This window comes from Notechis scutatus, chromosome 2, assembly GCF_049901735.1.
Source record: "Notechis scutatus isolate UNSWTSFEM ecotype Mainland chromosome 2, rNotScu1.2, whole genome shotgun sequence".
NCBI lineage: Eukaryota > Metazoa > Chordata > Lepidosauria > Squamata > Elapidae > Notechis > Notechis scutatus.
Genome location: NC_142010.1, coordinates 70,231,173 through 70,256,487, shown reverse-complemented (window position 1 = coordinate 70,256,487; position 25,315 = coordinate 70,231,173). Strand labels below are relative to the sequence as shown.

Below are 25,315 nucleotides of genomic sequence, written 5' to 3'. Positions count from 1 at the left end.
TCTGCTTAGTAACCAGTATGTTCTCTTTGGAAATTGTATTAATAATCAGTATGTTCCATTTGGAAATGTTCTGTCTGTACCCAACAGACTTCTGTCTGCTACTTCCTCCTTTCCTGATTGATTGTTTTCTTTCTTTTTCCTCTGTGCACGACTTTGATATGCTTCAGAGGTATATTGGATAAAGCTATAGTATTAATATTTATGATTGTTTTATGTGTTTGCCAAATTGTAACTTGATATTTAGTACTCCTACTTGATTAAATGCACTGTTGACTGCTCATATTGGCCTGGATCCTAAATAATGCTTAGTCAGTGGCAGCTTCTTCTCAGAGGGCTATCAGATTGGCTGCAAATATCTAAATGACCATCAGATGGCAAGAATGGTTAATATCTTTCTTTACTACAATCTAGTGGTCATCTGGAGTTCTTGTTTCCCATATCTAGTTTTCAGCCTTCCTACGTGCACAAAAATGTGTCCATGTACACTTTGCTCATGTCATATTTTCCCCAGTATTATTAACTGCTTTCTCAAAGAATGTTTGTTTGTTAGCAGTAGGAGCTGAATTTTTATCACCAGTGACATGTAGGTTTTAAGAAAATTGCCATTTCTTTAGGATGAACATCTCTTCGCTGTTTGGACCCCTTTTATTGCCATAGGCATGAAAATATCAAGTCACAGAATTTAAGTTTGGAAGATAGCTTTATGAATTTATTCAAGTGGCTACAACTTATTGTCGTTTCTTAGAGAAAAACGATAGGGAGGTTAGTATGCAAGTTCAGAATGGAGATCAAGCAGGTTTGAGATACTTTTATAAGATATGGGGATGAGAGATGAGATGCCAGAGACTTGGTTGTGTGAAGCAGATCCCACTTGGAGTACTCCTTTGAGCAAAAAAAAAGGAGGAGCCATCTTTGCCAGCCATCTCTTTCAGGACTGAGCCCAGTATCATCTCTTTCATTGGCCTGATGAGTTCTCTAATCTGTAGAAAAAATTTTCAGAGCCACGGAGGCTCTAAATTAGTCCAAGATCGTACCAAGCCCTTCCCTCCCCCAGCCTGCTAACAAAATTGCTCACTAATTAAAAGCTGATTAAAAATGGTCCTGGTCCAATCTATAGAGTTAACATTTGAACAATTTAAAACACTATAGAAGTGCTACTATTGCAGAAGGAACTGTTTTTGACTGATTTGTGGCCGTACTCCCATTTTTTAAAAACACAGTTAAAATCCTTTCATCTACATTAATAAATATAACCAGGAAGCGGGCGCCATTGTGACCATTAAATGCCATATCAGTTCAATAGGGAACTACAAAGTGTAATATTTCCTCTCCTTTCTAATGAGTAAGGAAAATCAGTTAATGAGAAAAAAAGAGAAAGCTGCAGAAATAATATTCCCTGTAGATAACACACACTGTTAATTTATGCAAACATGAATGATTCTGGTGCTTTTAATAAGCTCAGCTGAGCTGAAAACTAGTTTAAAGTGCATTATGAAAAGGCTTTTTTTTTTTTTGGACATGTGCAATAATTATAGCTATGGATAGGTGGATTGTTTAAAAAAAAGATTTTGGCTAAGCTTGATTGGTTAGTTTCTGCCATGAGTGCATATTTTAATCTTGTCAAAATTTATCTAGTTCTTGACTTAGTACAGGAGAATTCCAAACACATTAGAGTGGTACCTATGTTGATTTTTAAGTGAATATATTTTCAAATGTGTTGGTAAGAATAATCATTTGTAAGTTGGGTATATAATGGATCTTGTAAGGTAGTGTGTATGTATTAAATTCAGGAATATATGTAGCTAATTCTTGGCTGTGGTGTAATTGCTATAGGGAATTACATTTTGGATCATTGCTTCCGCAATAAAGTCTGTAGATATTTGGGGACTTGAAATGCTTTCACCATCATTAAGCACCTTTTAAATTCAATTCAAACAATAGTATTGCATATATATTGTCAGAAAAACCCATATTCAGTATATTAAATATGAGCCTTTGATGGGAAGTGGGATAGATATAGTTTAAATAATGAAATCGTGTTCAGAAAACTCACTTCCTATACTTCTCTTCATAAACAGCAGAAACCTTTCGAATCCTTTTGAAACTTCTGCAGAATCTTAAAGTTCAAGACAAGAGACAGTATCCTAACTCAGCGGTCCCCAATCTTTCTGGCTCCATGGACTGGCAGCGGCAGTTCCCAATGGCCCATGGTTTCCAATGGGCCACAGATTGGTACTAGTCTGCAGCCCAGGGGTTGGGACCTCCGTTCCAACTGAAATATGCCTTTCTGCTACATCCATAAAGAATAGGTTAAGATGCATTCTTTTGAAGAAAATTCATTTTAGACAATTCAGTAACTCATAGTGAAGAATTGCTTCCTCAAGAGATATGGCAGAAAAGTTAATGTGAAGGTCATACATCCATGGATTTTGCAAGCATAAGAGGCATTTCCATCAGGACTATTAGAGCAGCTGCTTTGTTTCACCATTAGCCCTGCTAGAAGAGTATGCATGTAGAAATATATCCACTTGGTAGTGGCAGGCCTTCACAGCAGATGTACCAAATTGTTGGGAAATTGTGATCATTTGGACACTTGAACAGATGCTTTGTTAAAAATGCTATGAAAAAAAAATACATGATTTATACAAGCAAGCCTATTGGTATACATTGTTTAATTGTTCCCACTTAGCTTTTCTTGGCATTTGATGCCTCGAGCCAACTTGGGAGAACTAAAAAATGTCCGACAGGAAACAGCAGATAAGCAATCAAGAAGATGACTAATTGGAACTTAAGTGTACAGTTCTCTATCAAGAATTGAAATGGGACCTGGAAGTATTTATGGGCAGTTAAGGTAATTAAGAAGTAATGAATAACATAGTAGCTCAAGTATGATGAAAATTAAGATAGGGGATAATCCTACACTTTGATAAATCCAAAATAATTAAAGCAATAGATTCTCATTCCCTATTGAATAAAAGAGGTAACAACAGAGTTAATCAGATTCAAAAGATACAGAGAGGGACCTTTAACCAATTGTTCTGTGTTGTGGTTGGGACCTGTATCTTGGTCATTAAACAAAGAAGTCACCAAGTGAAACAGCAACTTTGCCTGTGATTTTACTTCAGCTTTCCTTTGCTTTACAGACCTGTGAAGGTCATAAATGCAAAGATTGGCTATAAAGTTACTTTTTTATTATAGCCGTAACTCGAAACAGTTGCTGATCAAGGATTATCTGTACTCAACAAATCAGAGGAAATGGTCAGTGAAATGCAATCTTTTGTAATTTCTTACTTAGTGATTCTTGCAATCTTTAAGAAATGTTAACATTGATAAAGGTTTTTTCTCCCTGTGAATGTATGTATGTATGTATGTATGTATGTATGTATGGTATTCAGCTTTGTTCGGGTATTTTCCCACGTCATTATAGTTGTGCTTTTAAAGTTGTAGCAACGTTTCAGCAGAATCTCATTTGCCGTCATCAGGCTTCTGTATTGTGTTTGTCTGTGAGTCAGACTTTTACAGTTGTTTCAGTTTTAAATTTGGGGCTAGCCTACTGCTGTGCCAGAATGGTTTTTCTTCATCCTGATTGGTTGGGAGTCTTGGTCTGTGTTTATTGGTCCAAGACTCCCAACCAATCAGGATGAAGAAAAACCATTCTGGCACAGCAGTAGGCTAGCCCAAATTTAAAACTGAAACAACTGTAAAAGTCTGACTCACAGACGAACACAATACAGAAGCCTGATGATGGCAAATGAGATTCTGCCAAACGTTGCTACAACTTTAAAAGCACAACTATAATGACGTGAAAATACTGAACAAAGCTGAATAACATACATGTAAGTACCCGAAAACTTAAGTGTGTATATATGTATGTGTATTCAGACAATTATGGCTAATTTGAATATTCAACTAGCCAGCAACTCTTACCATCTTTGCTAAATGATTATTTAGTAACCCAGCATACCATTGGAAAAAAATTAACAAACAGCTACAATTTGGAATATTTAATAGAATTTCTTTATATAGTAGTTCTTCCTCAATCAATTGAAATATAGTACTTGAGTTTTAATTAGAAATACAAACAGTTCAAAATAGGTATTCCTACTTAAATAGCTAGACTCAAGTGGAAGCTAATGCAAATATCTACCCATGATATGTTTTCTGAGGTTCTCGCGGGTATTTGTATGTGGATCTTTGGTTATTCGGGTTTTCTCCCGCGTAAGATTGGAAGTATCTAGGCAACGTTTCGATGAAGTCTCATTCATCATCTTCAGGCTTGTGTCTTCTGCTCTGTGCTTCTCAGAGTAATGTGAGCTTGCAGCTGCTTCTTCCTTTTAACTGCTAGTGGGGGTGTGACTTGATTGGTTGGGGGTTTGGCTGTGTTCTGATTGGGTGGGGGTGTGTTCTCATTGGTTGGGGGTTTGGCTGTGTTCTGATTGGTTGTGGGGTTGGCCATGTACTGATTGGCTGGAGGTGTGTTCTACCAAGCCCCCACCTGAACAGAACACACCTCCAGCCAATCAGAACATGGCCAACCCCACAACCAATCAGAACACAGCCAAGCCCCCACCCAATCAAGTCACACCCCCACTAGCAGTTAAAAGGAAGAAGCAGCTGCAAGCTCACATTACTCTGAGAAGCACAGAGCAGAAGACACAAGCCTGAAGATGATGAATGAGACTTCATTGAAACGTTGCCTAGATACTTCCAATCTTACGCGGGAGAAAACCCGAATAACCAAAGATCCATATATATACACACATGCACACACACACACACGCACACACACACACACACACTTAAGTAGGACGCTAGAAGCATGCCATCTTGATAATGCTAGAGGTCTGGAATGAGGTTTTCCTCAAGATTTGAATAGTCTCCATCCTACTGCTGTTTCAAAGGACCCCAAAGACCTGGCTCTTTATCCAGATCTTTAGTGGGTGTGACTGAAGACTCCTTTCTTCTTTTTTCCCATTTGGGTTTATTATCTCTGCCAACTTTACTCTTTTTTTCCTATGTAGTTTTCTTAACTTAAATGTATTTAACCCAAACTCACCCTGTGAATTTCTGTGGCTATTTCTATTACTTGTATCTGGATCTCTCCAATTCTCATCCTGCATTTTAGCAATTACCCACTGTAGTTCTATTTTCTAAGAATGCCTACAAGTAGCTTTATATATCCTGGGGGTATTCTTGGATATATTGTAAAAATAAAGCTAGACTGTTTTCTGTTTCTGCATTGTGCCATGCCAGATTCCTAATCACTTTTTTAATTAAAAGAATCCTTTAAAAATGAGTGGAACTTAGAGCCTGTTGAATCCCAAGAGAGATATTTGTAGATACATCATTGCTTATTGAGATTGTTTTGCACATTTGAAGAACCTTATATTAAATTATGCATAATGAATTTTAAAACACAATAGATACATTTATATATAGCAGCAAGGCAAAATAGGCAAATACCTATGTCAATGGTATATGACACAGGCTGTGTGTGTGTGTGTGTGTGTGTGTGTGTGTATGTATATACATACATACATACATACATACATACATACATACCTATTGTGTTTCTCATAAAACACGACCCACCCCAAAAAGAAGGCCAAGCACTGTTTTGTGTGCATGTGGTAAAATTAAGCCCTGCCCCCAAAATTTGGCCCTATTTAAGCGCATGCTTGGCCAGTTTCTCACGTCATTTGCATTGCAGAAAATACGAAGTAGTGGGGGGGGGGAAGGGCGGAACTTGCCCCACTCACCCCATGCACAGGAGTGGGCTGCTAGGGGTTTGCAGGGGTTCGGGAGAGCTCCTAGTTAAGATTATGTGCAGTGTGGAGAATCCCCAAATCCCACTCCTGGCTGGCCCCACCCCACCCTGCCCCTCCCAGGAGTCCCCACATGGCCTGTTTTGGTTGCAGGTAAATGCAGGGTGTGTGCGGAGGCTCAGGGAGGGCGAAAAATGGGTCTCCTGAAAGTTCGGGAAGACTGGAAATGGACCAGTTTCTGGCTTCCAGAGAGCCTTTGGAGCCCAGGGAGGCCATTTTTGTCCTCCTGGAGGCTCAAAGAAAGGCTCCGGAGCCCGAGAAGGGCAAAAACATCTACACCGCAGTGGTACAGGAGGCTGACTAGGCCATGGCCACGCCTACTCAGTGACCAGGCAGAAAAACCTTTGCTAAAATTTTTGAAGCCCACCCCTGCCCACACACCTCACCTGGCCACCGAGCTGCTTCTTTCCCTACTGAAAGAAGCAACCCACTTGCCCCACATGCCTTGCCTGGCCAACAGGCCACTTTCATGGGCCCAAACAGGGAGTGACGCACCTCACGCATCCTTGCCTACCTGTAACAGTTACTCCAGCTACCGGCAGTTATTCACCCAAAAAAGCCTGCCCATTCTGGCAGGCCTGGCCACCGGGGCCACTTCTTTTGCAGATGAAGAGTGTGTGGGTGAGCGACATGCCCCACACCACCTGAAGTACATAATGTTTTTTTGAGTGTTTATATTTGTCCCAATCCCATGTGGCCCAACACAGCAAGGAAGACCTTTTGCACAAAAGGTCCCTATTGCAGATGGTTATACGATAGCCTTGGGTCAAGTGTTCCCCTTTTGCGACCTGAGATCCTACTTCTATAAAGAATTACTTTTATTATTATTAAAAATTTTGTCTAAGAGAATTCAGACTTACATTTATTTTTTATGGTGCTTTTGTATGCAAATACAATCTAAATACAGAAAGTTTGATGTTGAAATAACATGTTATCAGTTTGTGTTTGATTTAAAACTATCTTCCAAAGGAATTGAGTATTGATCTACATGATAGGGCCCCAAAAGCTCTTTCTCCAAGACATGTTTTATCTTATTCCTGACATATGCTATATCTTATGCCTGATTTTGCTTCAAGTTCTTAAATTTTTAATTCTTTTACACAAATGTACCAGATCATACCAGCGTACACTAGGTCAAAAGTGTAATGCCTACTGGAAAAGGGGTGGGGCTGACATCCTGGTGACACGATGCATCCTGGGGCTCCATGGATTGCACCAAAATTTGAACTGCAAGGATGTCTTGATGGACCTGAATCACCTCGGAGGGGTGATGAAGTAAGAGAGCACACTCCACTGATCTCAGGAAGCCTGCAAACTTTCTGATTGATCCAGAGAAGGCTCTCAATCCAGCGGGGAGAAAAAGACAGCCATTGCATGCCTGATCAAAGCTGGGACAGCTGACCAATTAAAAAGTGTGAAAGACTGAGGAACAGTGTTTGAGTGAGAGATTTCTAACTTCTAACTGCTATTGAGGAATGAGCCCCCTGGAAACTAGCCTGGGAGAGAGTGGGACCAAAAAAGAGGTGGTAGATTTGTTCTTCTTCCACTTCCCAAGAAAAGTGGTGAGCAAGCCAGAAAGCCATTTTTAAAGCCAGAAGAAGAAACAAGATTTTTTAAAAAAAAAATTAAGAGAGTGAAATAACCCTAAAATTAGGAAGCTGGAGTGGGGACCTCAAATATAATATTGGCTAATTTGGAAAACTTTGGGGGATTATAAAATTTGGATTTAAAGAACTTTCCTTTTTGTTGGAAAATCTGGGTGGAAGGAAGAAAATAAAATTGTGTGTGTGTGTGTGTGTATACACACACACACACACACACATTCATACATACATACACACACACATAACCTTAAAGAAGAAGATGATAAGAGTTGGCTGTTAAAATAAATAACATCTATACCAGCAAGCTGTTTACCTCAAATAGCTGAGACAGAGACCAAAACACTGAGACTTTTTAAAATAGAGTAGCTCTCGGAATTTAAGCAGAAGCTAAATAAACAAAGTGAACAGTAAATAGTTGGTTTCCTTTTTGTTTGTTGCTCTGTGAACTCTGCCTTTGAAGATACAAGACAGCTGACTGGTTAGACTGGGACTTGGTGGGAATGAAGGGCTTAACTTAATAACTTGGTTTACAATTTTTTACTTTCACTTTCACCTCCCCATTGGATTATAAATAATAGTTTCATTGCCTTTCCTTGTGGATTATAATCATGTGTCTCTGGGATTACAACTAAACCACAATTACAATTAAAACACCACAAAAATGAAGAAAACTACACCTGTGCCATCCTCAGCATCAGCATCTAGCCCAGCAGGTCAAAGGTCATTGGACATGATGTTGCAGCAAGAAAAGATTAACACGATGCAGACAGAGATGAAAGCTCTCCAAGTTATGCATGAAGACCTCAAGGAAAGGATAGGGAAAGTAGAGGACAAAATAGAAAACTTTTAACAAATAATGGTTAAAAATGAATAACACATCCAGAAAGTGGAAGAGAAGCTGAATAGAGAAGAGTGGAAGAGGTTGATCACAGGCTTACATTGGCAGATAAAAATCGGGAGAGAACAATATTATTATTAGAGATGGACAGGGCTGATTATTACTTACATTTTCAGAACATTGAAGAAAAGGGAGAAAATTTGGTGGAGATAATGTCAGAGTTGCTGGCAAATGCCTTAGAGATATCCAAAGAAAAGGTGTTTGCCAAAATGGATGAAATATTTAGAGTTCATACTAGATATGCGGCAAGAAATAGATTTCCCAAATCGGTACATGTGAAATTCACCAAAAAAAGGAATAAAAACAAAGATATTACAAAGAGGAAAGGATGAACCTATAAAATATAAACAGAAAGAAATAGTAGTTCTAAAACAGATTCCTAGAAGAGTAAGAGAGATAAGAAGGGAATATTAAATTTTGACTAAACAACTTATTAAGAATGGAGTAAACTTCAGATGGTTGACAATGTTCCTTAGTAGTAGAAAACAGAGGGAGGGAGTAGTAGTGGACAGTTTTGTAGTAATAAAGTTGGACCCTGGGGATAATTTTACCCAGTAGGTACAGGGGCTTGTTATTTTTACTATTATTATTTTACATTCATTGGTCACCCAACTCCAATGGGGTCTTGATTTATACCTCTTCAGAGAATGTACCATTATGCCTGCTTCAGATGGCATAACATTCCTTTTTCCTTATATAATTTCTCTGCAATTATGCAGGTGACTGCCATTAAAAATATTAATTATAGTTCAGAAATTATCTTCCTTTCATGCTAATTAAAGTTCTTTTATTAACACTGTTTTATTTGCGTTAAGGAAGATGCTACTAATAGAGCCCTAACGAGGGACAAAGTGTCTCAGTGATCAAATATTTTGTGTCAGTAATAGAAATTCCTTTCCCCATTTTTATTGGCAATATCATGGTTAAGACCAGAACTCTTTCCTTTCAGAAGGGAGGAGAAATACTGGTTAGGGTTTGTTCACATATTTTAAAATTGATAGATTTATTTACAAAATATCAATATTGGTGCCTTCTTTGATTTTCTGGACTAAAATATTTCAATGTATAATTTATAAATGTTCAACACGTTAACTTTATACAAATTTTTGTAATTTGGTTTGCCTTGAAAGTGAAATACCTTGACTATTTTAATTTCCAATTCATATGGCGTACTTTTACAGTGGGGAAGGATGAAAACTAGTTCAGCAACTGATTTATTGTGATTTCTTGTTTTTTCTTTAAAGGGTCGAACCAAGAAGAAACCGGCTCCAGTGAAATATGAAGCTGGAGATCTTGTATGGGCCAAGTTCAACAGACGTCCGTGGTGGCCCTGTAAAGTTTGTCGTGACCCTGTATTAGATACTCATTCAAAAATGAAAGGTAGTCTAATCATCCCTGTAATATATAAGTTTTGAATCTTATTACTGAACCTCATTAAGTACATGTAACATTTTATAAGTGATTTATTTGCATTGTGTGGATTAATCATGATCAATTGATAGGGAAGAAATAGAAATGACATTCCTAAGCTAGTCCTAAGCTAATCGTATTTGCAATGAGTGTTATTTTCTTAATGGGGAGAAGGGGAGGACAGAATATTTGTTACATAATTAGTGGGCTTGTTTTGAATGTGGATCAAGTTCAGGACAGTCCAGATTTCCAAAGCACCTGAAGGCCAGACAAGGAACAATGGTTGGGAACTGATCAAGGAGAGATTCAACCGGAAAATAAGGAGAAATTTTCTGACAGTGAGAACAATTAATCTGTGGAACAGCTTGCCCTCGGAAGTTGTGGGAGCGCCATCACTGGAGGTTTTCAAGAAGAGACTGGACAGCCACTTGTCTGGAATGGTATAGGGTATCCTGCTTGAGTAGGGAGTTGAACTAGATGACCAAATATCTCAAGGAGGCAAACACATGCAACACTCCTTCCTCCAACAATTTTCTCCATAACAACAGGCCATGTCATGTAGTTTGGATTGAGAGGGAGTGACTGGCCCAAAGTCACCCAGCTGGCTTTCATGCCTAAAATCATGCCTGATTTTAGGCCAGCACCTTAACCACTATGTCCAATTGTTTTTTTAGTTTCAGAGACAAGCAGCTCCTATTAAAATTAAGCCTCTAGCAACATTGGGATTGCTTTGGAGCAATTCTTAGGATATTTAAAGGCAGAAAGGCTTACTTGTTTGGTTTACTTCTTTTAATAGTGAACTTTGATGCCACTAGGGAACAAGGTATCAAAAAGTGCTGAGAATGGTGAAGTTTACTGAAACACATCTTTAAATATACGGAGGATGATATGGTTTCTTACATCCTAGATTGATGGTGGTGGGTTATGGGTTCATACGTTGTGAAATTTTAATCTTGTAAATTACCTAGTGTCACTGTACATGAGTTTATTTTATTTATTAAATTTGTTTGCTGCCCATCTTGCTGAGAGTTGACTCTGGGCAGATTACAACAAGTAGGAGTTAGGTCGCCATATACATTTATTTAATAAACAATAAATTTAATAAAATCACAGGTAGAAAAGAACATTCTTACTGATCATGAAATGTTCTAGGGGTGTATATTTGGAAAGTCTAATGTATTTCCCTTGAGCTCTTGAGTCTAAAAGAAAGCTGACAGAAATCATGCCAAGGACTCTCCTATGATAAAGTGAACATGCATTTCAGTAACTTATTTTAGGCTCCATTTGCTTAACCCTGAATTGGCAGTTTTAGGCCATTCTTTTCTGAACTTAGTACAAAATGTAAATATAGCTAATTTTATTTCAATAGTTACTAACCGCAAGCCATATCGAGAGTATTATGTGGAAGTATTGGGTGATCCATCTGAAAGAGCCTGGGTGGTAGGAAAAGCTATTGTGATTTTTGAAGGAAGACATCAGTTTGAAGAACTACCCGTCCTTCGGAGAAGAGGGAAACAAAAAGAGAAAGGTTACAGGCACAAGGTAAATCTCTTGCACTCATGCATATACTGTGTTTAGGCTTCTTGCTCAAATATAACACGTAAGTAAGGATCCAGCCAAAGTGAAGTATTGTTGAAAGAAGCATAGGTGATAATTTTGAGAATAGATCACAATATTTCTAATGATGAAGCATTTGCCCTTGAAGTACAGGTACAGAATAAGATGACTAACATGGGATTTATTTTAGAATAATGGTTCCAGTAAGAACTCGTCTATTTCTGGTTCCTAACTCTGCAATCCTTTTTCCAATTCGGAAGTGCTAATATTAACTATGCAGGGGATTGTTTCATTTGAAACAATACTCCAAGCTGACCAGTGGAATTATTCACAATTCCATTAGGTTTCATTTAGGATCAGTATTTGTAAAGTTACCTGAATGTAACAATGCTGCCCAAATCTGAGTTGTATATTGTTACACATCGCAAATAAACTTTGTGAAGGAAAGTATGAAAATCTTTTAGTGTGATACTACCATTTGCATATAAGTATTTATTTTCTAATTTCCTCTTGTCCTGTCTTCATTTACTTTTAAGGTTCCTAAGAAATTTATGGCTAAATGGGAGATCAGTGTCGGCCTTACTACTGAATATCTTAAGCAGGATGGCATGAAAAAATGTATCCGGACTTCTAGCAAATTGGAGAGCATCCATTTAATGGGATCATGTAAAAAGGATTCCTTAAACCAGCAGAGCAGGCATATGAATGGATATTTGAAACCGTTAGCATTTGATTCTAAACATTTGTCCCATGATAAAGGGAAAATATTCACTAAATCACAAATGAGGAAGAACTCTGATGCAAAGAAGGGGAGTAGAATTAAAAAATGTAATATTAAGAGAGAGAGCGAAGGTGAAGTGCCAATGAGCAAAGTTAAAAATACAATTTCTGAAAACATGCTAGATAAGCAGGCGTCTCATGAACTTTGCAGAGCAGCCGAAAGTCTTATAGGTTCCAAGTGTACTGTGGAAAATTACTTGCTCTCTTCTTTTGGAGAAAGACAATTTGAAAATAAATCTAAGAAAGCAGAATATGACATCTCTCAAAGAGACTGCCAATTTGAATCCCCCCAAATAGATTTGAAGAAAATGAAAAGCCCCTCAGGCTTCATGCCCAGTTCAGCACAACAGCAGCCATATTCTGGAACTGATGGTGGAAATGAGAGAAAAAAAGAAACGGACTCTGATGGTATCTGCGACCTAGAGCCTCTTGACCAAAGTATTGCAGCAGCATATAGAGATCTAAAAATTTGTGACTCTATAAACAAAACAGGAAAGGAACTGTTTTTGGCACAAAGAAGCATTAAACGTCCTGCATCTGTCTCCAAAAGTAGTAATAGAAATCAGAAAGAGCCTCTGGAATGCTCTTTAGGTAGGACTGCCAGCGTTGAAGCAGGAGGTGAGCAATTCCAGCAGCCATCCTTTGAAGGTGAGAGGAAAGCATCTGCTTACAGGAAGGACAATCTTACCATGGTAGATAAGCACACTACACTCCAAAGTAAAGGGTTTACAAGTCACAAGGATATTAAACAGCTTCAATTCAGAACTATAAAATGCAAACATAAAGGATCAGCTGCCACCACCACAGAATCAGATCTTAAGAAAGACGAATGTATCCCCGATGGCTGCTTTTCTACTACCAAAGGTGCTCCTAGGTTTGATACACCTGCCAAAAATGGGAAGCTTGATGGCTCTAAACTGCCAAGCAGCACTAGAGAGAAATCTCATGACTCTGCTGAAATAGAAACAGCTGTTGTGAAACACGTACTTTCTGAACTGAAAGAGCTGTCCTATAGGTCCATGAGTGATAAAGCTAAAGAATGTGGGCCACCTAAGACTGCAGCGCCCTTACTCATTTCCTCTGTCTCGGGGCAAAATCACTTGCCTATTGAGTCTGATTACAAATACAGCACCTTATTAATGATGTTCAAAAATATGCATGACAGTAAGACAAAAGATAAACAGATCATGACTACGCAGAACGTTGTCTCCTACAGAAGTTCTAGCAATGGTGAAAGTGCTGAAAGTAATACTCCGAGCAATTTGACATCATTGACTACAATGGGAGCAACTCCTAAAGTAGAAAAAAATCAAGATAGTGTTCAAGAACCAGAATGTCATAAACCCAAAGAAGGTCAGTCCTCTTTTTCACATGATATCACAACCAAGTTGATCGATCCTGGTGCTAAAAAAAGGGAACTCACAAATACGGCTGTTGCTGATACACACTGCCCCGCAAGGCGCAGCTATCCAAAACCTAAGCAACTATCTAAACTAATAGTTAATGCAACATCAAAGAGCAAATCATTAAAACATTTATTCAGTACAGCAGAGTGTGTGTCCCACCAGCATAGAGCTACCCTAAGCTCAGTTGCTAGATCTCTAGACAAAACCAAGGAAGATTTTGCAAGGAAAGTACCTTGGGAGTTGATGCAATACTCCCTTGGTGAAGACTCTTCAAGTTCCTCTGATGGCAGTTTAGTTCATGTAAAAATGGAGTCAGAATCTGGTAAAAAGAAAGAGAGCTACAGGCTCTTTGAAAATGGGGAGTGCCTAGAGTTGGAAACAGAACTGAATAGAGAAGGCTCCATGGGGGATGAGTCTAAAGATGTAAGCCACGTAGCACCCAAAAAACGATGGAAGCATTTTAACCAAAGCAGTTCTAAAGCTGGTAAGCACATCAGTAGCTCTAGGGAAGCAGAAGGGGAAACATTTTGGCCATCTTTGGCTGCTACTGAATGAAACAGTTTTGATGGATTGGAGACCTTGTTTTTCAGGGTGATTAAATAAGACCCCTAACAGGCAAAATTTGTGAAAACCTTTTAGCTGAGTAATGTTTTCTTGTTTATAATAAGAACTGTGCAAGTAGGTTGTTAGTTTCCTATATCTGCAGTTTCACAGTTTACTGTGAAATCCTGTAGATAAAAATAATTTTTAAAAAGGTGGACTAGAACTTGGTTTTTTGACATCTAATTTTCCAGGATCATTCTCTGTTTGTTAATACAAGGAACATGTAGTAAAATGTGTGCCTGTACCTGTAGTTTGAAGTGGTATAGCTGTTAAATTACTTATTGTTTCATTTGTGCGTTGTGAGAATTAGGTGTTGCAAAGATATAGAAACAAGCAAACTTTGACAGGAGAGAAAATCTTAGGAGAATAGCCGGGCATATATTATGTTGTATTGAATTATTTGAACACTTCTCTTTTTTTGAGCTTAATTTTAGGCTTTTAATTTTTAGAAGTCAAATCAACAACTGTCCAGATAAGAAAAGAAAAATACATTTAGGCTTTTTTTAAAAAAAATTTGCAAAAGGATATTATTTTCAAATGAAACTGTTGTAGAATTAATCCCCAGCTATACTATATAAGCAATTCAAAATGGGAATTTTGGTGTGTCTGTTGTGAATCCTACACACAACTAAATGGTATAAATAAACTTATTAGAAATAAAAATTTGGTTTACATGTGATAAGTGTAAGATGTAGAATAAATTGTATTAGACCTACTGTATCTGGGCTGCACATACCCAGATGACAATATAGGTGGCAATAATTCTGAATCTCTTTGCTACTATCTACTCTCAATTTTTGCAGCCCAGAAATAATACACCTAGTTTATATAATTTCAATCTATGGGCTGTAGATTGTATATTTTAGTGTTCCCTTATTCATGTCCAACCTTGCCAGATTATAATAATCAGTGTGGCGGAAGAGAAGCATTATTTAATGCATGATAAATTTATTAACTATAGTATATCTGAATATCTTTACTTGAAGAACCTCTGCAAATAGGCAATCAGAATTGAAAACAATGGGCTGAACTACAACTCTCCTCTTCTCATATAGTAGCATGTATTTTATGTTCTGCTTTGTTTTTAACTGAGGAAATATTGAAAAGAATATCTCCACCGAGGTTACAATGGTGTAACCCATCTTCCCATTACAGTAATGTGTCATGTGGAGGTAGGTTGAGATCTGAAGGTGCAGAATGGAGGTCAGTTATAGTTTGGTAGTGCCAAAGATATTAATTTGTACCTTCTTTATGTATAAAATGTATATTCATAAATATGTGCTTGTATGAATAAAGTTAGGAATTAAGAGGTTGCTATCATAAACTGCATCCCTCTCTGCTGTTTTATAAAAATTAAATTAACCACACTCATAACTAAGTTGCTTCCAAACATGACCTCAGATTTAGTCTAATAATTCCACTGCATGTTGAAAATAGACCTTGCAATATTCATTGAAGGACAGATATATTTGATTAAAAACTTGTTTGAGGTGATGACTAACGTTGGGCAAACCAGTAAGTGATTTAGCCACGGCAAAGACTACCAGTCCCATCCTCAAGCATAGATTACCAGCAGCTACTCCAAGGTAAATACTTAATATGATGTGTGACTACTTACATCTATCAGACCAGACGTTTATGTTAATGCAAATATTCTCAACTGTTGTTTTTTTTTATGTTGCCACTACATCATCATCAAAAGCTTTTACCCTATAAACTAGAATTTAGTAGCATGGCAATTGTGGATACCACAGCATAGCATATCAGATTCTGGTCAGGAGTAAGAGTAACTCCCAAAAGGCAAACTTTGAAGACAGGATGGTAAAGCTACTGGCTGCATCCTATTTGTTTTCCAGACTTGTGGGGTTAAGGGAGATGAGGATGGAATCCTCTTTGAAGAAGTAAAATTGATGTTTAGAGGGGAAAGATACATAAAAAAAAAATAGAAGAATAAGAGCTTGCAATGAAGATGATAGTGATATTTTACAATGGAAGATTCTATCCCACCCCCATTGTTCCTTTTTGAAGTCTGTGAAGCTGTTTCTCTTTTCTCTCAGTTGTAAATGCAGAGAAGAAGCGCCTTAGAAAACCAAGTAAGAGGCTTCTAGAATATGCAGAGGAATATGATCACATATTTGCATCGAAGAAGAAAAAAAAGAGTCAGGAATCATTTCAAAAGGTGGGTGTTGAATCAAACTAGGAAATAATGAAAAATGGGGGGAAAATTATGGCTAAAAAATTAGGACTAGAATTCAAAACAGGAGTAAATGTATATAGAGTGGGGAGAAGCAATTTCTTCTTCTGACTACCGTTTTTGATTAATTTGTGAATATACAGGTAGCCATTTGTGACTCTCATTTAGTGACTATTCACAGAACAACAATGAAAAAAATAATTTTACAACCAGTCCTTGCATTTAACAACTTATGCAGGACTATAAAGCAAATAAAAGCTGAAGTAAGATTATGAACACACTCTTGGCTTCACTTAGTGCTTAACAACTGAGTTGCTGGTCCAATTGCACTAAACAAGGACTATCTGTGGTAGGAATGAGGAAGGATGGATAGTAAATAACAATAAATGACCCAAGCATCCCCAAGTATTTGACTCCTATAAAGGAAGCTTTTTAAAAAATATAATAAACTACTACTAGATTATACATGTTTGCTACAAAGGAATAGGATTTGAGTATATCACTAGTCAGAAGATTGTTCACAGAGGTATTATAGTACTTGCCAATCTACCTTGAGTACACATGTTTAATCTAAACTACAGTCAGATTTCTGTAGTTCTTTAAATGTATAATTAGGGATGAGAGGAATACATTTGGTCATGAATGAATAAAGAGCTTAAAACTTTGTCTTAATATCTCTGGTTTTCCCCCAATACGTAACTTTTTAAAATCATCATTAAAAATAGTAAAATAAACCAATTGTATTTTTAAAATTATAACTCTCATTTTTTAAAGTACATATCTTATGGAACGTAGGGATTTGCTTCTGCAAATAGCATCACCATGATTAATTTTTTCCTTCATTCTTAGAAATGTCTATTGGCTCTCTATGACCCTTACTGCTTCCCTCATTCCCACTTAATGGTTATCATGGACAGAGAAGAAAATCAGAGAAACTTCTAGCCTAATGATACTATATCATGGGGTGTAATTTATTGGGGGGAGAGAAGGAATATTAGTTATGAAAGTGCCATATAGTGGCAATACTGTGCCTTCATTATTTCTCATTTTAATCTTATGTTGTTGTTTTTAAAAAAGACTTTACTGCATACCTCATAATTGCTTTCCCTAGTAGAGCCAAAAGAAAACATTATTTTCATTGACTGTTACCTAAAAGATGCTGAAATGTCATATCCTATGTAACTTCACTCACAATTAGCAGACTCCTGGTGTTGCTCTGACCACTATTTCTTTGTTGATCACTGCTAATAGACAACTTCTCTGGAGAAGCCTGAAACCAAACAGAAAAGCAGCATTGAGAAACCAGCACGTAATAAACATCTTGCGCAGAAACCCTTGGACTCCATTTCATCTGCTTCTTCATCAAAAGAATCTCCTCCAGTCCTTGAAGCCGAGCCTCCTCTGTCAGATGAGCCTGATGTCCAGTCCAGGGAACCCAGATTAGAAATGCCCGTTTTGACGTTATCTTCACCAGATGTATTGGAATCTGTTGCCTCTGCTCCTGACTCTCATTCACAGGGAGAAGAACCAACAGTGAAACCAGGTATCGGTTTTCTGTGTAACTCCATTTGAAAACCTAAGTTACCACATATAGCAGGGGTCGCCAACCTTTTGGACCTCAGGGACCACCAAACTCATAATTTTAAATCCCAGGGACCACTAACCGGTTCTGTGGGTGTGGCCTAATTTGTGGGTGTGGCTTGGTGGTCATGTGACTGGCTGGGCATGGCTTGTATGTAAATATTATAAATATTTATATAAATATTGAATTTTTTAATAAAAAAGAGCAACTTTTACCCAAAATCAGGCAAAGCAGGCAGGCAGATTGAGTTGCTCACAGAATCACAGATTCATTCAGAGATCTATCTAATTGCCATCGGCTAGCTCAGTTTGTCACATAAAATTTGCTTGCAAGCAAACTCACAAAATTAACTCAAAACACACCATGTATGTAAATATTGAATTTTTTATTTTTAAAAAAGAGCAACTTTTACCCAAAATCAGGCAAAGCAGGCAGGCAGATTGAGTTGCTCACAGAATCATTCAGTAATCTATCTATCTGCCATCGGCTAGCTCAGTCTCTCAAATTTGCTTGTGTGAGTCTGCACTGATTAACAGAACCTTCAGTCCTAAGGGAGGTTCGACTGTGCTTAAAAGCAGAGCCGAAGATCTAAAGACTAGCTAGAAAGCAAGAAATGCAACGATTTCCTGCTTCCTAGCTAATCTAAATCTCCCAGCACAGCAGAACACCTGATGGCCGGAAAAAGGAAAAATAGCAATTTAGCAGGCAAGTTTGCCTGATAAGGAGTGAGTGGGTGGGTAGGGTTCCCGCGGGCCATGTGGGCGGCACAGCCTTGTGTTTCTATGCAGCCTGGATTAATTGCTTTGGGGGGTGCTCTGCGGGTGAGATTTGTCTGCGGCCCTCCAAAATTTTCTCGCGGCCCAGTGGTTGGCGACTGCTGGCATATAGTATTTATTGGATGGATTTCATTTATACCTTGCCTTTCTACTCAGGCAAATTTTAAACAAAACAAACAAAAAACAAAAAAATCCCACCCCAATTTTAACCCCATGTTAAAATTAACATTAAAACAGGTACCAGAAACATTTAAAAATTAAAGGTTTCAAGAAAGAGAAACCTTTATAAATTGTGTAAATTATTCTCTTGGAAGCATTCAACTCCTCAATTTTATTTGTTTAAAAATATTACTTATGCATATAATTCTGTCTGCCTCAATGTTTATAGGATGTTTAACTCTGACAAAATGCATAAATACAATTTTCAGACTTGTAGCTTATAAAATAAAATGTCAGTTTATAATAGGGGTGGTTTTTTTTTTGCAATGTTTTGAGAATTAATCACTATGTGAACATTGCAAAATATTTTAATGTGAATATGGAATGCATTCTACTTCATTGTTTCCAGGCATTTCTGTTCAACTAAGCATAAGAAAATCATTGTGGCACTCTTACATTTTCTAACTTGCTAGTTAGACTAGTTGTGGTAAAACAACCTGTTAAGAAGACCATGAATCCAGCCAGATCTGGAATTTTTCATATTTGATTTGGCTTTGATTTTTCTTACATCTCGCCTTTTCCCAAGAGCCAACAATCCACAGGTAAAGACCCTTTAGGTCCATAAAATAAGAGCTTAGGAGCCCAGTTTGCAGTATTTTAAGAGTATAGACTAGAAGCTTACCACTGTATAGGAGGGTTCTCTAAACTTTTTGCCATTGCTTTAACATAATCTTAATGTAGCCAACTCCCCTAAAAATCCAAATGCCAAAATGAACACAAATTAACAATGAAAACAATACAATGACACTTTGGCAAAAATGAATTTGTTATTGGAGTCTTTTCCCTCTTCAATCCTGTCCAATTCTCAGAGGCTGCCTGAACCTGCAGTTTTCTTGGCAAGGTTTTTCAGAAGTGGCTTGGCATTGTCTTTTTCCTAGGTCTGACTCTCCAAGGTCATACATGGTAGAAGAGAATTTACATCCAGTTCTCTGCAGCCCAAGGGCATTAACTAATTCATTGTTGGAACTGGACCTTGCATAATAGCACTTTGCTCACAAGTGGATTGTACAAGTGAAAATACAGCCATTTTTACTAATTTTAGATTTTATAATAGAGAAAAAGGAAGGTATGGGGATTGGGCTTCAAGGACTTCATTCACCAGTAGTTACCAGAGTTGCAGCTGCAGTTGAATAACTTGGGATGTTTTTTTTATTCTTGTGTTTTTTTTCCTTCTGTTATGAAGAAGCTTAATAAATGATGCCATTGTTCTTAGCTGTTTGATGCTGCTTTTTTTTAATCCAGTGAAGTTACTGTTATATATACATTTTTCTTGTAGGAAGCTTTGAGAGTAAGCGCCAGCGAAAGCCAACAAAAAAGCTCTTAGAATCCAATGATTTGGATACAACATTTATACCAAAGAGAGAGTGGACCTCTATAAAGAAGGTAAATTGATCTTTCAGTTTAAAAATAATTCTTAAAATATTACCATTTACTCTCAAAGTCACTTACTTTCAAGACCTGGTTATGTGACCAGGATTGGCGCTTCCATGGAACCAAAGACATGGAACTAGATGGCTCCATTGTTAAGGAGGTGTTTTTTATTCTCCTTCATTTATGGTTTGTCTTTTTAATTTTTATGATATTTATTATTATTGTTTTTATACCTGTACTTGATGTTTTTATATGTGGTGTTGTAAGCTATTATGCACCACCCAGGGTTGCCTTATGCATCTATATAAATTTGATCAATAAAACTCTTTTTTTGTGACCCTGTAATTCCTTAATTAGGAATAGAGTTGAGGCAACTGAGTGGAGCTGAGGGTTTACTGATGCCACACAGAGTTCACAGCAGATATATTTTCTTTCTACCCTAGGAGAGAAATATATGTCGCTACCTAGGATTGAACTCTCAATCTTCCAAGTAAGAGATGAGAGTCTTCATCACTAGGTCATCATGATGCTACTCAAAAAAAATCAATAACTAAATAAATTACAGAAGTATGAAATTTTAGACAGCATATATTTGATTAACGCATAGGAGCTGAGGGGAAAAAAATCCATGTAATATATTTCAGAAGATGATCTATAATATTCCCATTGCATATTCTTTAAAACACATGTGCATACATGGACAGAGGTTACATTATGACATGGTGATCTGAATTATGAACTATTTGGTAGAGAAACCTGGATTGGAACTGAACTGCTATATATTGCTAGACAGTAACTTTCCCTATCAGTGTTGGTGGAAGTACTGTTTTCTTTTTGATAGTGCCTTGATTCGGCTGTTGTTTACTCCTTGTTTGTCTACGTTACTAGTTCCTTGATTGTCTACGTTACTAGTTCCTTGATTAGGGCATTTTTACTACTTGATTATTTGTCTGGTGTTACTCCTGTTGTTAATCCCTGTTTATTTGAATATTGATTGGGGAGATATTCAGCTCTGACTTTTCTTTTCTTTTTTAATTGTCTCTTTTGAATGGTGTGTAATATTATTTATTTCTATATGCCAGTTGACCGAATACCAAGCTTCCAGGAATTCTGTCATGTTTTTTGATTTACCTTGGTCTAGAATGCTAACAATTTCCCTGTTGAAACCATTACTGAGTCTGTCTAAATGTTGTGAAATTAAAGGACTTTTATTGTGTCTCCTTACTGCTAGTTGGTATTCATGGATGCACTCTGCTAGTCTTCTGCCTATCTTTCCTGCATAGTGACTGTTACAGATCTATTCACTATTGTATGTTGTACAGGTAGTCCTTGACTTATGACCACAACTGGGACTGGAATCTCGGTCATTGAGCATAGTGGTCATTTATTCCATGTTACTGTATTATTCTGACAGGCTGCAGGAATGGAGCTGGGATTTTCAGGGTTTGACCTTTCAATATTTAGGAAATTAATAATACATTATGTATTATATACCCATGGCATCCCACTGTCCAGCCCCACTTCTGCATCTTTCTCATTTAAAATGATTTGTAGTGTATCAACGGGAACTGCATTTTTTGACAAACTTAGTAAAAATATGTCCTTGGAGAACAATGTGTCTTCATGTTCTAAATTATCAATGGTGCTTATCCACAGTGTTCTGAGGCTGGTCCTTTGGATACTGAAATGCCTGAGTTTTATTCCACATCTCAGCTTTCAAATGCTGTTGAAGGTAAGAAGTGCATTCATAAGTAAATAATACTAAAGTGAGCCAGGGTTTGGGATTGCATCTCAGAATCCATCAGCTATGGTGAACGTAAGTATCTTCATATGAACCAAGTATAAACTGAGCCCAATAAAAAGAATTATATTTTTATCTTCATTAGACTGAACTGATTTAAAATGAAATCTTGGCTGTACCTGGAATTCCTCAGGAACATTCTGAGGAATAATTTAGGAACATTCAAAAATATGAACAAAAACATGAACATATGAAGAGTATGAATAGAAGTCATCTTGAGAAGAAGGTTATATGAGAACCTTGACTTAACTTTGAGAGTTTCAGCTCCATTAGAACTTTTTTTTGGTTATGTTCTAAAGGATGAGACATCCACAGTCAATTGAGGTGATTCCTTAATTTTGATATGTAGTTTTCAAAGAGATTCTTAAACCACTGCATTTATCTAGACGTAAACTGTCTGCATTAAAGATTAACATGCCCTATAAAGGAAGAATAGATAGGAAAAATACAATTCCACATTTGCTTGATTATTTGCTTTCATACACAGAAATGGTCAGGTATTCTCATGTTCTGCTCTCTCCTTCCAGCAAAACAGTCAGGAGGAGGAGAAAGATGATGGAAGGGCAGTTGCATTAAGAATAGAAGCAGAGAAAAACATTATGGAGATGATGGAGGGAAGCGGTTACTAGGCAGAGAAGAGAAGCAGGTTAAAAGAGTTAAATTTTCCAAGCAAATAGTGCATACCAAGCAACGGCTGGTCTTCAAAGTCACATCTTTCAGTAACATCATTTGTAACTTCTATCCGTTTGCTTATTTAAAACACTGTTCCTCTAGTGTTCTCTGTTTGAATACAAAGATCAGGTTCTAGGTAATTACCGTATTTTTCGCTCCATAAGGCACGCTTCTCCTCCCGCTCGCCCCCAAAAGAAGTGGGTGGAAATGTCGGTGCGTCTTATGGAATGAAAAATACGGGCTGCCATGGCGGGGTCTGAACCCCCACCTCTTCTGTCTTTGTCATTGCCCGTTTTCCTCCTCTAAACCTAGGTGTGTCTTATGGTCAGGTGTGTCTTATAGTGCGAAAAATAGGGTACTTGGATTGTACTAATTCACAGATAAATTATTTGTTCCACAATGGTCCTACAGAATAAGTAGGGTGTGCTGTTTGCAAATGGACAGGCACATTTTTCAAACTGTTAGAATCAAAATATGGAATACACATGCATTGTCATTATACTTTCTATATAGCCACTGAAGGGGAATCAAAAGTTACAGAAGTCCTTTTTGCTCAATTGACAAAAAGTGCCCTAGGCTGGATTATTATGATATTCAGTTTTGAGGACCAGAGACGCCAGGATTATATTGTTGGGAGGTTAATTCCATACAGCTCCATATGTGTGGTCTTCCTCGCTGCAGCTCCTGAAAAGATTCCTGGGAAACAGAGGAAGAGAAAGCGGCAGCGACGCAACTTGGCAGCAACTCCCTGTAAAAAAGAAAAGAGTGACAATACCCAGGAGGAAACTCCCAACATGGAGGTACTGCTAAGCTTCGCCATGATGTGACTTTGTGTAATTTTGATTGCTTTGCCATTGAGGAATAAACTTTTGTTATATTTATAACAACAACATAGAAGAAGGGACATTTTAATAAATACTGTTTTGCCAACAAATATTTCCCTGCTTAACTAGGAACTTGCTTTAAAAACCCTGATCATGCTAATTTTAAAGGATGTTGTTGAGATAGTCACATGACCAGGGTAAACTAGAGTTTTTTGGGGTAATTTTGTTCTGAAATTTGAGTGTTGTCTAATAATACTATCTGTTGTTCAGTCACTGAGTTACATCCAACTCTTGTGGATCTCTGTGACCCTGTGGATCACAGCAAGCCAGCCCCCCACCACCACCGTCTTCCACTGTCTTTCACAGTTTGCCACAACTTGTGTTGATGACACTATCTAACCATCTCATCCTCTGCTGTCCCTTTCTCCCTTTGCCTTCAATCTTTCCCAACATCAGAGTCTTTTCCAATGAGTCCCCTCTTCTCATTTGGTGGCTAAAATATTTGACCTTCATCTTTAGTACCTGTCCTTCCAAAGAACAGTCAGGATGGATTTCCTTTAGGATTGTCTGATTTGATCTCCTGGAAGTCCAAGAGGCACTGAAGAATCTTTACAGTATTTCAGGTTTTTTTTACTTGGTATAAAATCATATACTTTATAAAATTTCCTCCCCCTCTTTTATGCTCTGAATGGTTGTTTTCATTTACTTGGTTTTATTTTGAAAATAAAAGTGTTCACATGAATGGAAAAATTAAACTCATTTATTAAACTTTCATGTGAGTAACGGCCGATGTAACACCTGGAAACTACCAGAGATATATTAAATATGGGGTTGGTTTGTTTAAAATCTCTATTTTTCTTCTTTTTAAAGGGTGACAGATCTCATGGAAGCCCAAAGGAAACTACTGAGGAAGGTTCTGAAAATGATCCTGGGTTGCCTTCATCCAAAAAGATGCAGGGGGAACGAGGTGGAGGAGCTGCTCTCAAGGAGAATGTGTGTCAGGTAGTAGCCTCCAATATTTGTCCTAGCACAGTAACTGTGAGGATGGCTTAAAACAATTAGGCAACCAGAAACACACTACATTCCTCAATTCTTTACAGAGTGTTTGCATAGTAACTGCTTTTGTTCACATTGATCTTTCCCCCCTAAATGCACTTTTGCAAACAAGACTTATTTGTATTTGCAAAATACCCAGAATTATGGGAATGGGCAGATAAAAATTTGAAGTCATCATCGTAATCATCCTTATTGTCATCGTGGTCTTTTGTTCTTGAAAGTCGCTTTGTTGCTTTCAGTTTCCCTTACAAGCTCCTTCCATTTGCATATTAGTGTTTCTAATGTCCTTTCTGCCTTTGCTGATTCCTCCTCCTCTGTTTCTCCTATATCTGTTACTTTTAACTCCTAACTAGTTTAAAGCTTCTTTTATATTCATAATAATTTCTTAAGCTACCTGCTCCCATTTTTTTTCCCTCATGGAAAAGTGTGCAGCAGTACTTCCAGAATCACTTTTGAGAAAGCCCAAGCCTTTCTGCGTTCTCTTTGAGAAATCTAAGGATTTCTGTCAATGAGATCCATTTTACTGCTACTGAGTTGTTCATTATTGAGTATCTGCATATGCCTCTTGGTCTCAAATACATGGCATCATGCTATCTTCTGTGATCTCTTCCCCCACTTCCCTCTGGTAAATTTCAGTTTAAAGCTGTCCAGATGAGAGTTGCAAAGAGATTTCCAAACACTTTCTTCCCCATTCGTATGTGGATCAGCTTACCAGAATCTTTAACCTTGGAAGTATC

The 25,315-nt window shown here is 37.5% G+C and overlaps 1 protein-coding gene across 1 annotated transcript in view; it reads left to right on the top strand.

Moving 5' to 3' along the window:
* NSD1 (nuclear receptor binding SET domain protein 1) overlaps positions 1-25,315 on the top strand; it is a 71,197-nt gene that overhangs the window by 28,975 nt on the left and 16,907 nt on the right. Inside the window, 9 exon segments of the mRNA XM_026673395.2 lie at positions 9,572-9,707; positions 11,107-11,279; positions 11,831-13,427; positions 16,141-16,262; positions 17,529-17,820; positions 20,131-20,237; positions 21,882-21,957; positions 23,380-23,498; positions 24,393-24,524. Coding sequence (XP_026529180.2) covers positions 9,572-9,707; positions 11,107-11,279; positions 11,831-13,427; positions 16,141-16,262; positions 17,529-17,820; positions 20,131-20,237; positions 21,882-21,957; positions 23,380-23,498; positions 24,393-24,524 — 2,754 coding nt within the window.